The following is a 15,880-nucleotide window of genomic DNA, read 5'->3' as shown; positions in this document are numbered from 1 at the left end:
GGCCGGCCGGGGTGAGGCCTTGGGCCGGCCCCCCGCAGGCCTCGGGAGGACCCTGTCCTGGAGGCTGTGAGGGGGGCGGCGGGACAACGATGACGGCTGGGACCTGCCCGGCGGCCCGAGGGGTTGTGTTGTGTTGCGTTGGGGAAGGTGTGCGTGGGGTGTTCACGAAATAACCGTCTTGGGTACGCGTCCAGGCGGAGGCAAGCCTTTAGTTACGGGCTGCTTCAGTTCCAAGAGGAACATCTTAATGTGAAATGAGGGGAACTTCATCGCCGAGAAGAGCCCTTTGTGGCCTAGGAGTTTAGTTCAGGTCCGTGAAAGCAACAGACATAAGCAGTTGTTCTTATCTTTCCACATTAGAAAGTGCCCTTGTGTCCTGCTGGTGGAGGGATGCTTGTGGGCGTGGGGGTTGCATAGTTGCATTTGCTAATCAGGGAGTGGGAAGAGGCAAAAATCGAGAGTATTCCCACAGTATATGTATTTTCTGAAATACATAGGCTATTTTGTCGTATTAATTGCTATGTGTGGGTTTGGGGTTTTTTTGAGCATTGTCATTTGACTTATTTTTGTGTGCATATGTAATGATGTGAAACCATGAACTTTTGCTTTGAATGTGACACTGTCTTCTTAGTGCACAAAATAATTTTGCTTTAATTTTTTATGTGTATATTTAAATGGGAGAAATCTTTTCTTGGATGTGATTATAAACTATATAGAATGTAGTTGTGTGGTATACAAAATGTAATTGCACAGTTTACATGTGCTACTGTTTTAGCACTCCCAAGTATTTTACTCTTGCATCCTGTTAATTTAATGAAAAATCTAGGGAGTACACAATACAAATCGGTGGTAGAAGATAGTAAATCAGGTTTTACATTCTGCTTTAAAACATTTACATTCTACATTTAAAACCTTTAAAATTCTTTAAAACAGCTTCCTGGAGAATGACAGGACTTAAGAAGAACGCAGTCTTGAACTTACACTGTTTTGTCCTCCAGTAATACATCAAATAACAGTTTCTACTACTTGAGAACTTTGACCAAGAATTGATTTGTAATTGTTATGCAGAGTGGTTTTAGCAGGCAGTGGCATGAGAATGGACAGGCCTGCACTGTAGTTTCAGGTTGACAGTGCTGCATGTCTCAAAGGAAGTAGGACAGGCAGCAGTAAGGGTTTAGGAGAAGAAATAGCAATGTCTGAGGAGTAATCAACATTACCAGCACCACTGCAAAGCTTGGGATCTGGTGATATCAAAGGATTGAAAATAAAACTTGAGGTTAACATAACCTATAAGACTTTTTGGGAATAATCTGGGATTTGCTCTAACTTTCTTACCTAGCTGGAGGCGTGTGTCTGGCCTAATTGAAAGTGAGGAGCTGTTTAAATCCTTAGATTCAGTCAGGAAGAACTAGAAAGCTGGTGAGAGAACTTCTAAACTCTCTGGCATGTTTTTATACTTTCCATGTTTTTTCAAGCTTATTTCTGGAAATTTGAATGTGATGAGAACTTAATGGATTTGTTTCTTTAGTGAGAGAGAAGATTTGAACTCAGGTTTTCAGAGTTCAAATTAAGAGTTTTTTCTTTCAAAAAAAAAAGCGGAGTTTTTCATAAATTTACACATATATGCCTTTATCCATTGTTTTTTACAGATTTCTGATTGTTTGGCATTCCCAGCTGTTGTGCTAGGTCACCCCTTTTTCTGCAAGTCTAGAAGGAGTATAGATTATTTTTTGAGGGCTGATTTTTTTGATGCCTGCCTTGTATGCAGTAGTGGCTTGGAATGAACACACTGTGTTTACTTGGCAAAATAGATGTGAGCACTATGCTCCTTTATTTTGGTGCTTGTTGTCCACAGGAGCAGTTACTGTTGCCTTGATACCTGTAGTGCAAGACATTCATCTAGAGATAGTAAGAATTTTATCTGAACACTTCAAAGCTGCATGGATGTCCTAGAATTCCAGAGTTCCCTTATGGATATAGGGCACTTTTATTCCCACCTTCCCTGTAAATCTTTAAAACAGCCCTTCAGAAAGTAGCAGTGATGATGCCCAAGTGACAAGGTAGGTCACTATGGCTTTTCATGGGTCTGCTGTCAAAATCACTAGCTTTTCTTGTTTGACCAATGTACTGTAACAAAAGGCTTCCAGGGAGAAGCCCTTTTCAGAATAATTTTGTTTACTTTAAAAAATAATTTAGAGTAAGTGTTCTGATTTTATACTGAACAATTTGTGTAGTAGTTGACATGGTGTTTTCTTTCATCTGAATTTCTAACTGTATTTCAGATGTGCTTTATAATTCTTTCCCTCACTAAGGAATTCCACTCTTGAAATAGTTACAAAATTTGCTTCTGAGTCTTGGAATTTTCCCCTGTTATTGTTGCATTTTTCTGTATGTGTTGGCATACCCATCTATGAGGAGATAGGTCGCGTACAAGGGAAAAGGAAAATAGCTAAAGATGGGCAAAATTAAAAACTATGTATTTGACAGAACACCATCTCCTGCATGCTGCTGCCAAATAAAAGGCCACTTAACAAGCATGAAGTATGTTAATTAAAGTTTTCCACTCCTTTCTTTAAACTGGGGCGGTTTAATTGTCACTGAAATATAACTTTTCAAGTTTTGTAGGAAGGGAAAAACTTGTTTTTAAAATACGATCTGTCTGCGAAAAATAGGCTGGTTTTAATGTTCATGTCAATGGGCATTTAAGGTCATGATGATGAAAATTTCCTCCTGAAAATGATGGGATGAAAGTGTAAGTTTGCTTGGGTTTCATTGGTAGAAAACTAAATGTAAGTACACAATACAATAATGTAAGCTTACACATTGTGTGAACAGTGTAAAGCAGCATAAGTATCTCAAGGCTGTCAAATACCACCTCTGTTTCTGATGACTGCAGTGATTTCTCTTACTTGCTTCTCTTTTAATATATCAGTATAATTGATCCCAGCCATTCTTTCTAAATGTTTCAGTGTGCTAATTCTTCTGCAAAATAAACCACATATATTCATGTTTCATGCAGCAGCTGTCCAGTTTTCCATAACTTATGATGGAGTTCTGTTCTGTAGTCCTGCTTTATTTTTCTTTGTAAGCTTTCAGGTTTTTCTTTATGCTTACCTCTGTAGCACATCACCAATTTATTTTGTAAAATCTATATGTAATGTCTGTAGGACGCTAAACTCATACTTTGTCTTTTCATGTTGGGGTGAGGGGGGAAAAAAAAATCTCTTGTTTTTTCAGGTCCCACTTCAGATTTTTCTGATCTTTGATAGGATTGGTAGTCTTGGGTGCCTCTACTGTTTTTAGTTTTTTCTGCATTTAGTTATGTGGAGTTTTGCTGATGTACTCAATGACATGTAAGATTCTGGTCATGCTAAGTATGACTTTTTTCTCTATCAGCTGGATTTATAAAAGTATAAATTTTTTTGCTAGGGTGTATTTTTCTTGTTTAAGAGACTGGGTGTTATGAGTAAAGTCAAACCTGCTGGAGCAAGAAAATCTTTTTGATAATTGTTGTTGTCCCAGAACTGTAGTTTGGTTAGTCCTTCTGCTTTCAGGAACAACTTTCCTTCTGGAAGCCTACTGAAATATCCCATAGTCACTACCTGATGATCTTCTCGAGAAAAAAAAAAACCAGAATGACTTTCTACCCAGCTTTTATACTTCTACACATCTCCTTTAGACTTTCTCACAAATATATATGGCACTTGTATCTGTAGCCAGAATAAAACAGTACCTGATTTTACTGATTTGTTCTATTTTAAACACTTGTGTTAGAGGACACATGAGGGAGAGGAATGAGACACCTTTCTCTCTCATTGTTCTTGAGCTCTTTGTCTCTTAAGTTATGCCTCCCTCCCTACTCCCTCATATTTATAGTCATGCCTTAGCAGATAGGTCTTTTACTGAGTGCTCATAGTATTCATGCCCTATGTAGAACACTAATGCTTTTAAAAAAGCAGTGATCCTTCTGAAATGTTTGTTTCTATATGTCTTACCTTGCATGCTTTCAAAGTCTGGATAGTAGGACACACACAAAGACAACTCCTGGTTAAGAAGCTGATTCTGAAGTTTTAGATGTGTTTCTCTGTCCCAAGTCTTAGTTGCTTGTTTTTAACCAATATAATAATATTTCTAGTCGTCTTGTATTTTTAAATGTTTTACAGCCAGTTACAACAGTCATCAGCTTCCTCATGAAGTTTTCATAAATGCTTTCTTTATTCAATCCTTTCAGGGTATTTTGCATGCTGTGCTGTAGTTAAGAGCTGGGAATTCTATTAAACTTCTAGAAATAGAAACCATTGACTAGTCTGAGTCATTAGAATCTTTCTATAGTTCAAAGACCTGTGATGTTAATACTGTCACTTCAACACCGGACCTAGCATCTGTACTCTTACAGTATATTTATGAAGGAGTGTGAAGTACTTTGAGCCATGTATTTGGTGATGAAATTCCTGAGGTTGATGTATCTTTCTTCCTCTAAATAGGTTTAGCGTTTAGGTGCCTTAGTGTAAAGCATAATTGGGTCCCATAATATGTTTGTCAGAGTTGGATAATGTGAAAACAGTTGTAAAGCTACAGAATGTTTATTTCTTTGGCCTCCAGGTTGTCTCTTTTAAGTACTCCAGTTAATCCATTATTTCACAGTGACACTGGTTTTGATCAGTTTATGGCTGATTGTTTCCCTAACTTTTCTCAAGCACTCCCAATGCCTTTGTGTTAATAGTGCTGCTGGAACCCTTTTGGTATTGAGGGTTTTTTTTGCCTCCTTTTCCTTCTTATTTTAGTAGGCATTGCTCTCTTGATGAGCAGATATGTATCTTTGGTTGAGGTTACACTGTATGTTTTCCCTTTGCAGTTAATAAAAAGTTCAGTCCCTCCACTGTTCTTTGGAGTTTATCTTCTTTTATGCAGCTCTCTGATCAAGTGAGAGACTCAGCTAATGGTCATACTTTTTCTATTTTGAGGGTCTGCTGGTATTGTAAGATTATTCTGTGTGTGCTTTTTGTTGGTGACAAGCAGAGGATGGTTGCAGTTAACTCTGTGAATACTGCCTTTAAGGCTATAGGTAATAGCATAAAAGAAGCAAAATTAATGATTTGTTTCTGTAATACCTACATGCAAAATCTGTCCCCCCCCCTTCATTTTTATTTGTCTCAATTTACACTTGCTTAGTAATGAAATGTGTGCTTCTCTGCAAGATTTAATTTTCATCTTTCTGTTTTCTAATCTAGCAAGCAGAAAGGGGGGGTGAAAAAGAAAGCAAAGTTATGTGTTCCTGTGTTTGATTTGTAGGCCTCTTTGCAGACCTTATTTAACTGCTCTCATTTGAGTCTTCTGCTGATTGTCTTCCTGAGTTGTGCCTTTCCTTTGCTGTGGAGATTTTTATTTTCTCTTAAATACACATGCTTTCCAACTTCCTTGCTCTAGCAAACTGCATCGTGTTTGCAGCAGTTCATGCACCTTTCCTTGCTGATTGTGGATGCTTTTTGTATTCCTATAATTGCTACATCTGTGAAATAATAGTTCTTTGATATATAAATGTGTACACCTTCCCGCCTCTGCTTTGCTTGCTTGCTTTAACACCAATCCATATGGCCTTTGTGCTTATATGGTTACTTTCATTTTTTTGTCTTTACTTAGATGATTGGCAGTCACAGGTCTCTTCTGACTCAGGAATTTCTTCATCAGTCATTTAGTTTAATTTTTTTTTAGTTCTGTATATTACGGAATTACATCTCTTGATATCAAAGAGTTTTAGAACACTGTCTTCTAATGTTAAATTTGATAATCTTTTCTGTCTGAGCCCCCATACCTTCCCCTATTTTGCATTCATTTCCAGGAAAGTGTCACAGGATAACATTTTCCATAAGTTCTGGATCTGCTGTGCTTCAGATTTTTTTTTTTTTTTCCTCCTCTTGCACATGGAATGCATTGTGTATATCTGACACTACAGCACTAGTTACTCCTCAGCTCATCTTCTACTTTAATAGTACCCTTGGCTATCATGTAGAGTTAACTTCTTATTTCAGTCTTGTAGCCAAATTCCCTATAACTTTTAGGATGAAGGATTTACATGTTGCAGCCACCCGGCCTCACCACAATGTGTGTATGGTTATATTTTCCTGAGCTGTGTTCAGTGTCAGTTCTGCTGCAAGCTTGCAGCCAAGTTGGGTTCTGAGATCTGCCAGGAACCTGGGGGGCTGGGAATGCTCGAGTCTGGGGAAAGGCTAGGACTGCTTGTAAAGGGCAAAGGATATTGGTAAGAGTAGGTTGGAAGAGCTGGGAGAAATCACAGGGTGATACTGAGTGATTTGAGACTCTGAGAGACAGAGAGATGGAGGGAAAAATGTGGTGTTATGTAATTAGAGATTTTGTTGCACCTGTTCCTATGTACACTCACAAAGATGTAATAAGGGACTGCCCCAACAACTCTTAAGAGTACTCAACTCTTGGAAGTTCAGTGTTCTGCAACTGCCTGTGAAGGTGAAGTGCTACCATATGCTTCCAGAGTCATCTTGACTCTGGGTTCTGCTTTTAACTTGATATAATTAACTGGTTTGAGTGGTATAGTTTAGAAAGTTGGTATTTTGTGTGGGTGAAGGATTTGCTTATACTTTCTTAGATAACAATGTAGTGTACTCTAGGCAGTAATGAGCATGTGTTTGCATGCTGGCTGCTTTTTGATGAAAGGTGAGCTTTACTGTATTCTTTAGCTGTTTCTGCTTTAGCAAGGGAAGTGGTTTGGGTGGTGAATTGGTCCCATGCTGTTTTGAATTGAGCAAACCTTAGTGGAAAAGTGATGATGACAAAAATTGTCATAACTTTCTTCATCTTATGATGGTTGAATAAAATTTTACTACTGCACTTTAGGCATTTTATTTTCATGAGAATGTTTTTCTTTATAATATTTCTATCTGCTCACTTGAAAGAAAGTTTGCTTCAGTTCTGTGTCTTTGCCCCCCCCAAACAAACAAATAACTTTTGTGTTTCTTTTAGCAAGCTGAAAAAGCTAAGTGAAGATAGTTTAACTAAGCAGCCTGAAGAAGTCTTTGATGTTCTGGAGAAACTCGGTGAAGGGTAAGTGCAGCTATTTATGAGAGGATGGGATCAGAGGGAAACAGTGTATAAAGCATGTGTTGGAATATTAAGTTACAGAGAGAGTGACTGTAAATGTCCTAAGGAATTCTTCTCTAGACAAGTTTCAATAATAAAGGAAATACATGCATCAGTAGACTTCCATGCTTCCCCAAATATATTGATACATTTATGATGTCCCTAGTTTATTAAGGCAGCAGGGGTGCTTACACCTGTACTAGAGTTATACATCTTGACAAAGATAAATTCTTCAGAGGCACGTCTTTTCTGAGGTCCTATTAGAACTGAATTTTTTGCAGCCTGAAAAAACCCTCAAACTTCTGTATGAGCATATGGCTTCTGTGACTTTTTAAAATTTCTGCATAGTGGAAATAAGAAGCAGTTTATCTTGTTTTTTTTTTTTTTAAAAAATCTCTTTTATTTTTAGGTCTTATGGTAGCGTGTTTAAAGCAATACACAAAGAGTCTGGACAAGTTGTAGCAATTAAACAGGTCCCTGTGGAGTCAGATCTTCAAGAAATAATTAAAGAAATCTCTATAATGCAACAATGTGACAGGTAGGTATGTCTATTCAGCTCCCTTTCCAAGAGTCTGTGTGAACATGTATTTGTACTTGTGAATATAGCTGAAATATATACAGCTGCAAACTTTTTTTTAACACGGAAAATTAAAGCTCTCTGTGTTGGACAGTTTACTTAAAGGACCCACTTTGCAGACCTCTTCCTATCCGTAGCTTGGATTGAAGGAAATACAAATAGTGTACATAACTGCTGAAGAATAAGTATTTGACTCTACTTAGAATTCTCCATACTTCACTTTACTTGCACAAGCCCAAAGGTTAATATTTCCTGTAAATGTCTTATGCCTTGTAAATTCAGAGTTACCTACTTCAGAAGATTGATAAATATGTTTATAGCAAGAAATTAAAGGCTTGCAGTTAACTTTCAAAATAGTATTCTATTGGTTGGCTTTTTCATGCAGGAACATACCTTTTTAAAAGTGAACAATCTTGTGGTGGTTCTGAAGGAGGACTGTTACCTTACTCTTGTTCACAAATGATACCTTATGATTGTTTGTATTGTAGGAATTGAAGCCTTAATATCAAGTGTCTGCAAGGGTGCAGAAATGTCATTTCCTCTCTTCTATGGAGTTATCAATTTATTTGTATCTTTATTTGGATAAACTTTTAAGGTTTTGGCTGCAACTTCAAAGTCAGATTTGCTATGATGAGTCTTTATTCATGCCTCATCAGTGGTACAAGAGTCTATTGTTTGTGACTCTGAGTGCAAACAGGAAGGCTTTGCACTCTAGTTAGGCAAAAATTCACTTAAAATATTGATTGCTTTAGTCATTAACTTGGTGAATTGTATTGTAGCAGGTGGTCTTTTGTTTCTCGATTCTGTTTGCTTTTGTGGTGTGTTGGTGTTGAAGTTCTGTCTCTATATGAAAAATTTGCTCTTGTTTGGCAATGAGCAGTAGTCATTGCAGTTTGAAAGATAATCCTTTTAATGGAGTCCGAATTAATTCAGATTTCTTGCTGAATGTTTTGCTCAGCTGTTATATAGAGCTTGATCATACTGCTCCACAGCATCTTGTCTATGGGGTCATTAAGGAGGAGAGAAGGTTCAAGTATTTATCCTTAAATATCGTGATAGAGACCTCAAAGTACACTGAAGGCTAGATGCATTCTCATGTGCTAGATACAAACTTCTTCAGAACCTCTGCCTGCAAGCCTTTATTTGAGTATTTGTGACCTACTGAACACACTGGACCTTGTAATCCATTCCCTTCTGACTCTGACTGCTCTGAACACTAGAAGCTTGTTAAATGTGTAGGCAGGGGAATGGGGGGAAAAGGAAGGATTTATGTGTCTTTCCACGCATTTCATAGAGATGTGTGATAACCTTATTTCAGGTGATACTAAAATGGTTTGGGCCCCTTGAGTTTTTTCAGGGCTCCTCCTTTTTGTCTCTGAGACTATTTTTGTCTGGCCAATTGGAATTTTGTAACAGGTACACATTAAAAAGGAAGCAGGAATCTTGTTTGACTGAATAATTTTGGAACTAGATTTGATCCCCAGAGTAGGTGCTCAGCTCTTGCTCACTGGAAGAGTAGTTAAAATGTTTACTTTGATTCTTCTTGTTGCTTTTAATTCTTTTCATCTCCTCTGCTTCATTTTTCTTCCTTTATGTAAAGGAAGACATTGAGTAAGTTGGAAAACAGCACCTTATGAATTCTCAGAGTTCTTCCATGGGGTCAGTGATAGGATAGCAGTCCTTAGTCTCTACACAGGCTTGAGCCATGTGAGCTGACTGGAAGCAGTGGGTGTAGGGTGTGTATGTCTGTTAAGTACTAGACTGGGATTGAAATGTCCTAGTGCTAGACCAGGACTGCTAAACAAATGTGTGTGAAATATACTGACAAAGATACTTGAGAATCTTCTAAATTTTTCACCTTTCTTTCTGTGCTATACTTCTTGTAACATTTTCATTCTTGTTCTAGGTGGGCCTACTCTCCATCTTTCTCCTGTGTCCCCTGTCCTGCCCCCCTTTTCTTTGCCCTTGTTCTTTGTTTTCTGTTTTTCTTAGTAAATGCAACACAATGTTCAATCTACTGGACATGTACTATTGTGTAACATTTTTTAAGTTGTAAGAGTTCAGAATTTTAGAACACAAACTTCCTTCGCTGGACAAGATGAAGCCATTCTGTGGCTGAGAAGAGGGTTGGGCTGCAGCTCTGCACTGTGTGCTTGTATGTGTCATGTGCCTTTGTGCAAATACAGTGCTGTGCAGTATTGACGGGAGGGGTGACGCACTTTCTGGTACTTTATTTTCTCATGTTATGATTCCACAGATACTACAGAAAAGCACTGAGCAGTTGCACATCTCAAAGATGATTATATCTTAACACTTTACCTTTCTTTCTTTTCCAGGTCTTTTTCTAGAACTAAGGGGAAAAAATATACATTCTAAGACAAGCAGTTAATATCGAAAAGGCTGGCCTATGTAGTTAACTGGGACAAAGCTTTAGGCAAATGCCGTGTTTTGAGATTACACAGCCCTTGATGTTTTGAAAAGATTTTCTTGTCCTGATTTGTAATAATATCCAATTTTTGCTGAGAATACTAGCATAGTGTAAATCCAGCAGAGATGGTAGTGAAAAACAGTGGGTTTTCTGCAGAAGTAGTAGTAACCTTCCTCACTTCAGGAATTTATAAGGGGCAAGAATGCTATGTTATACTTTTAAATGTAGAGATTTTGACTAGTTAGGAGGGAATTGACCCACGTTGCCTTCTGTAAAGACAAGATCCTATAGTACTAACAGTTGCTCTTTAATGAAGTAGTTTGCTGGTAGTTTCAACCGATCTTTTATAAAGATAGCCCCATGTTGCAGGAGGTAACCATAGGTCCTTTCTTTTTCTTACATCGGTTTTCCTACAAAAAAAATATAGCTGCAAACATGCTGATCTTAAAATACAGTTCCTTGCTCCAAAACAAAATAGTGTTTGATTTCACCCCACAGTGCAGGTGTTCTGACCAGAAGCCGCTGTCTGAGATCTCAATATCTTACTTCCTGAATTTGTGGGAGGTGGATGGCAATCTTAACTGTAACCTCCTTTGCTTAAGTTCCTGCAAAAAAACCCCCAAACTCCAAACTTTTACATCTAATCACTTTTCTGAAGGATGATCCTTGTTATGTTTACCACATCTGTTCCTGCCTTTTGTAAGTACCTCCGAGGAACCATTATGTCAGTTGACAAACTGTTGAGTGGCAAAAGGATATGTTCTGTTTATGACAGTGCCATCTCTTCACCTGAGACACTTCAATATGAGAATGTATTTGAATCCAGAAGTCTTGTTCAAACCAACACTAGATTGTGCTTAATATGGAAGTCTAGTTTTGTACTTGAAATAAGTTCATACTTGCAAAACCAGAAAAACATGGGTGAGTTTCCGTGGGGTTTTTTTGCTCATGAGAAGAAAACAAGGCAATCTTTTTAGGAAAAGAAGCATTCAATAACTTTGTGAGAAAAGTTAAAAATTGAGAGACCTTGGAGGAGTGAAAAACAAAGCTTTATATCAGAAGACTAATGTTTGGGAAAACTATGTCTGTATTTGAAGATGACTGAAAGCTTGTGATACAGTAGTGCCTCTATAATTCTCTTAAGCAGTCAGACTTTATTCTAACCAGACATTGGTTAAGCTAATTAATTTTAAAGTGTATTTGATTACACTTGCTCTGTAGCTGTGTTAGTGTGTGTCAAACTGTTATTTTTAACAACACTTTTTTTCCCCACACTGAGAATTAATCTATTTATCTAACTTTTTTTTTTCTGTCTAGTCCCTATGTTGTCAAGTACTATGGCAGCTATTTTAAGAACACAGATCTATGGATTGTTATGGAATATTGTGGAGCTGGCTCTGTTTCAGACATTATTAGACTTCGTAATAAAACGGTGAGTTTTTTGGTTTGTGGTTTTTTGTTTTTTTTTTTCCAAAAATGCATGACACTTATTAAAATTAAACTGAATTAAGACTAGAAGCCAGAATAAAAGTCAGACAAGATCTTGTCTGAAGCCAAGGAGTGTTATCTGTGCCTTGGTTCCTCAGGAAACAAGCTTGTGCAGTTACTCTGACTGTTTGTCCATTCCTCTGTGGAGTTATCAGCAGCAGAAACAAATGCATTTTGAAATGTGAAGATCCTGTAGGTTACTTGAAATTTACTGCTTTGTACAAAGCAAAACTGTATGTGGCTTCTTCCCCCTACCCCTTCTACCTCACAGTCTGTCAGCAGGCCACTTAGTACATGCATGGTTTGGAAACAGGCATAGAATTGGGAGCATGAGCAGTAATCTGTGTTACTCAAGGAATGAGAACGGGAAGGGATGCCAGTTAAGTAATGTGAGAACCCAAATGAGGGTTGTATGGAAGAGTCTTAATAGGCTTATAACAGCAGTAACGTAGAGGAGGATGCAAACCTGTAGGAAACGGGCTTTCTACTTAAACAGCTTCTCTGAAGAATGTTTTACTGTAGCTGTCAAGTAATATTTACTTTGAGTCTATTGTTTTCAGTAGTGGGCTGTAACATAAGGTATTAATTTTACCAACAAATACTGTGAGATGACCCTCTACTTGCTAGCTCTTTACATTTTATAAACATGCCCTGAAATGTTCCTTGCACCATACCTGGAATCAGAGAGGAAAAACAATTTTAGGCTTAGAAAATAGGGCATAATGGAAGATGGAATTATATTTATTGGGAAGTGGAGGTGATGCTCAGACTAGAGGGAGCCCCTTTGGAAAGGGTGGCTTGTGTCAGGGCTGCTGTAATGTTGGACTGATAAAACCAAAACCAATGGGAGACTGCTGGAGTTTTTGTAGCCTTAAAACCTGGTGTCCTTATGCCAGTAAGCTTCAATAGAAATGGTGCAAGCTAGTCCAGAATTAAAAAAAAAAATCCATTTAAAACAGGATTTAGAAAAATGAGCAAACTTGTGTGTGCATTGGTAAAATGCTAAAATTTTTTATTTAAAAAAGGTGTGTGTATGTATCTGTATTAAATCAGGCCATCTAGTTTCTCTTATATCTATTTTAGAATACAGACATAGTAGAGATGTTAGAGATTTGAGGGGAAGAGATGCTTGACTCAGCAGATGCATTATCAGTGTTCAAACAATAACTTTTCTACTGCTTTTTGTGGTTGAAGTTGATGATTAAATAGCATAAATTATATGCTAAGAAATAAAATAATCAAGAAATACATTAATACATGTAATGAGAGTAAAGTTAATGTACCTTTTGTAAAGGTGCTTCATGCAGCACATGCCTAGTAGAGCTCTATAAAGGAGTTGTTGGGCACACAAATAATGCTGGTTGGTGTAAAGTTGTACAAAGCATCTGGATGTGCTTTGTAGTGAAAAGTTTATGGACAGATTTCCACACTAGAGGGTCTTCAAGAAATATACCCATAGGGTAGTAAGTGGGGAGTTCTGTCATATATGGGTTGTTGTTTTAAATATAAAAAAATAGGGTGTGAGTAAAACAGCCATTTTGGGAATACTAAATGGAAATAAGAATTGGTTTCACTGTAACTTTCACAAGAAAAAAAAGAAGTATCTTCACTTGGAAGTGAAGAGGGAATTGATTCTTACGTTGTTAGAATGTTTATTGACTAGGCCAAGACACACAGGGTTATGTGTTCTGTGATTTTTTTTTCCTGAGCTGTCAAATGAAGACTGTGGCTGGGCCAAGGAAAAGCTTGCTTCCTGCTTCTCCATATGTAAGGAAAAGTAACTGAGGAAGAGAGAATTGGAAGTAAGAGCCCTTACTTTAACACAGTGGTCATTATGGTCATCATTTGGACTTGATCTTAAAAGTCTCTTCTCACCTATATGATTCTATGATCATATCAAAATAAGTCATAGGAAAAGGTGGATGTCTCCTCATATTTGGGGAGGAAATGCTACTATGCGTTTGCTCTTGTTGCTTGTCTCTGAAATGTAATAATTTACTGATTTTTTTTAAATTTTTTTTTTTTTGTATCTCTGTTTCTCCTACTTCAAGTTTTGTTATTTGTCTAGAAAGTGAACAACACTGGTCTTTGCTCTAATGGATGAAAAACGAGGGAAGCAGAATTCAAAGTAAAGGAAATCTTTAGTAACTGTTGGGAGCCTGTTCACACAGAGAGGTTTTCAGCTTGATAGGAGCAGGTTCTTCAAGAGGCCCAAGCCACTACTTGAAAGTTAAATCGACCCCTGGAGTTCTGCCCTGGAGTCTTCTAGCATGCCAAACAGATCAGCAGTGCTAGAGCAAGCTTATGATGCCTGTTGGCTGATCTGAGGTGTGGAATTCATCGGTTCAGGGCAACAAAGTTGTATATGTAGTCTTGCCTGCTTTTCTCAAACTGATTTGGGAGGTACATGTATCTTACACAGTCTGTGTGTTGCCGCCAGAAAAGGTGGTTCGGCTGTTATCCTTCAGCATGACTGATGTGTTGCTGCCTTCTGTATGCCTCAGATCTGGTGATTGTGTGGCTGCAGGGCAATCCTGTCTCAGCTTGATGGGGGTACTTTTTCCTCTCTAGTCTTATCTTCCCCACCCCCTTGTGAGCTAACTCAGGACTTACTGTGGCAGCACAGTGGCTTGATCTGATGCAAGAGAGATGTTAGGAATGAGCAGTGAGGAAAGGGAAGGAAAAGAGGGAATGAGACTGACTTTTTCAGTGGTAGCTTGCAATAGAATGAGATAATTACAATGTGAGGCAATACTTAAAGTCCTGCTGGCTGCTGTTAACTTATCAGAGTACCGAGACACCAGTGACCCTGTCTCTCTACTGATAATTTAGGGTGCACCTGCTCATCTGCTGACCATGATTAGTTGAGTCATTCTACTCTGGTCTTTTCTGAGGACCATATTCAGATGGCTGTAGCATACCATGCAGTGGCTGTGCAGTGGATTTATGAGACAAAACCTTCTTGTTTGGGACAGTATTGTAAATAAGTGTAGCAATGTACAACTATACGTGTGGTGTGCTGTTGGGTCCAGAGGTCCTGCACCCTGTATCTAAACTGTGATTTCCTTTACATACCAATTTATTTGTCTGTTACATACATTGCCTCCTGTATTCTTATTGATTATCTTCTGCCATGTTTTCTTAGTTATTACTTTTTTCATGTGTTTAAGCTCCAGTAATTCAAATTAATAGTTTTATCTGAATCTCTAGATACTGCATTTGAATGTCCTTTGGTTTTGTTTTCTCTATATGCTACTGTGGACGTCCAAGGCAGACCTTTGTTACCTCTCTGGGCTGAAGGCACTTTGTTCATAAGGATGTTATCTTGAAGTTTTAAGCAGTCATGTTTCTCAGTAATTTCACAGCTGAAATAGTTTGAATTTGTGGGACTTTGCTGCACATGTGATTTGCAGCTGTGAATTGGTTATCTAAGGCCTAGTAACTCTTATGTTTTCTGTTTAAGTAGCATCTATCACTGTATAACTTCCTCAGTTGAACCTATGCAGATTAATTAGTAGCCAGCCAGTCCATACACAAAGACTGAAATTGCTTCTGCAATGAGTAAGCTGTTTAACTGATCTTGGTGGTCAGTAGTTAAGACAACAGACAAGTCCATCCTGGATATACTGCTGACCATATTCTGTTGATAAGCCTTCTGGGAGGTGAACTGAATCAATAGGCTAGTCAGCTGTGTTACTGTTCAGAGACTGATCTTTAGGTCAAGACTCTTCAAGTCCTTTTCTATACGGCCAGACTGAGGAAGAGGAGGAAAGCAGTTGATCCCAAATGTCCTGGTTGCCTTAATCTGTGTCTAGCCTTACAAACCAAGGTAGTCTATACTAGTTTCTGCAGTGCGACACAAAGATTATTGCTTGTCTAAATAAACTTCTTATTACGGCTCTGAATGATTGACTGTTACATAAACATTGGGTGATATTATCTTAGTTTTTAGGAACTATGTTTCCTTGGCTCTTTAGATTGGCATCACAGGTTCCTTCAACAATGGGTTGTGGTGTCTGGATCTCAGAATGATAGACCTTTCTTGCACCATAGCAGTTAAACAGTATCCATCTGCTTGGAAATTAGCTCATAGGAGAAAATTAGCTTTCATCCCTGGAAAGAAAGTATTTGTGTGCCAGAAATAAGATGCATGTTATGTGTTGGTTAATTGTCATGAAAGAAGAGGATATTACAACTACGTTGTTAACTGTCTGTTTCCAGAATAACTATGTATCTATTAAATGCAAACAAGGCTGCCAAAAAAAGCATTAAGA

At 38.0% G+C, this 15,880-nt stretch overlaps 1 protein-coding gene across 1 annotated transcript in view; it reads left to right on the top strand.

Annotated features, from left to right (window-relative positions):
• The window catches only part of STK3 (serine/threonine kinase 3), a 142,932-nt gene that overhangs the window by 3,693 nt on the left and 123,359 nt on the right, over nucleotides 1–15,880 (top strand). The window contains exons 2-4 of the mRNA XM_026841501.1: nucleotides 6,997–7,077; nucleotides 7,523–7,651; nucleotides 11,436–11,550. Of these exons, the coding sequence (XP_026697302.1) occupies nucleotides 6,997–7,077; nucleotides 7,523–7,651; nucleotides 11,436–11,550 (325 nt within the window). The remainder of the gene's footprint in view (nucleotides 1–6,996; nucleotides 7,078–7,522; nucleotides 7,652–11,435; nucleotides 11,551–15,880) is intronic.

This window comes from Athene cunicularia (assembly GCF_003259725.1).
Source record: "Athene cunicularia isolate RWA chromosome 2 unlocalized genomic scaffold, athCun1 chr2_part1, whole genome shotgun sequence".
Classification (NCBI taxonomy): Eukaryota; Metazoa; Chordata; class Aves; order Strigiformes; family Strigidae; genus Athene; species Athene cunicularia.
Note: the sequence above shows the minus strand (reverse complement) of the source record. Positions and strands in the feature narration are given on the sequence as shown.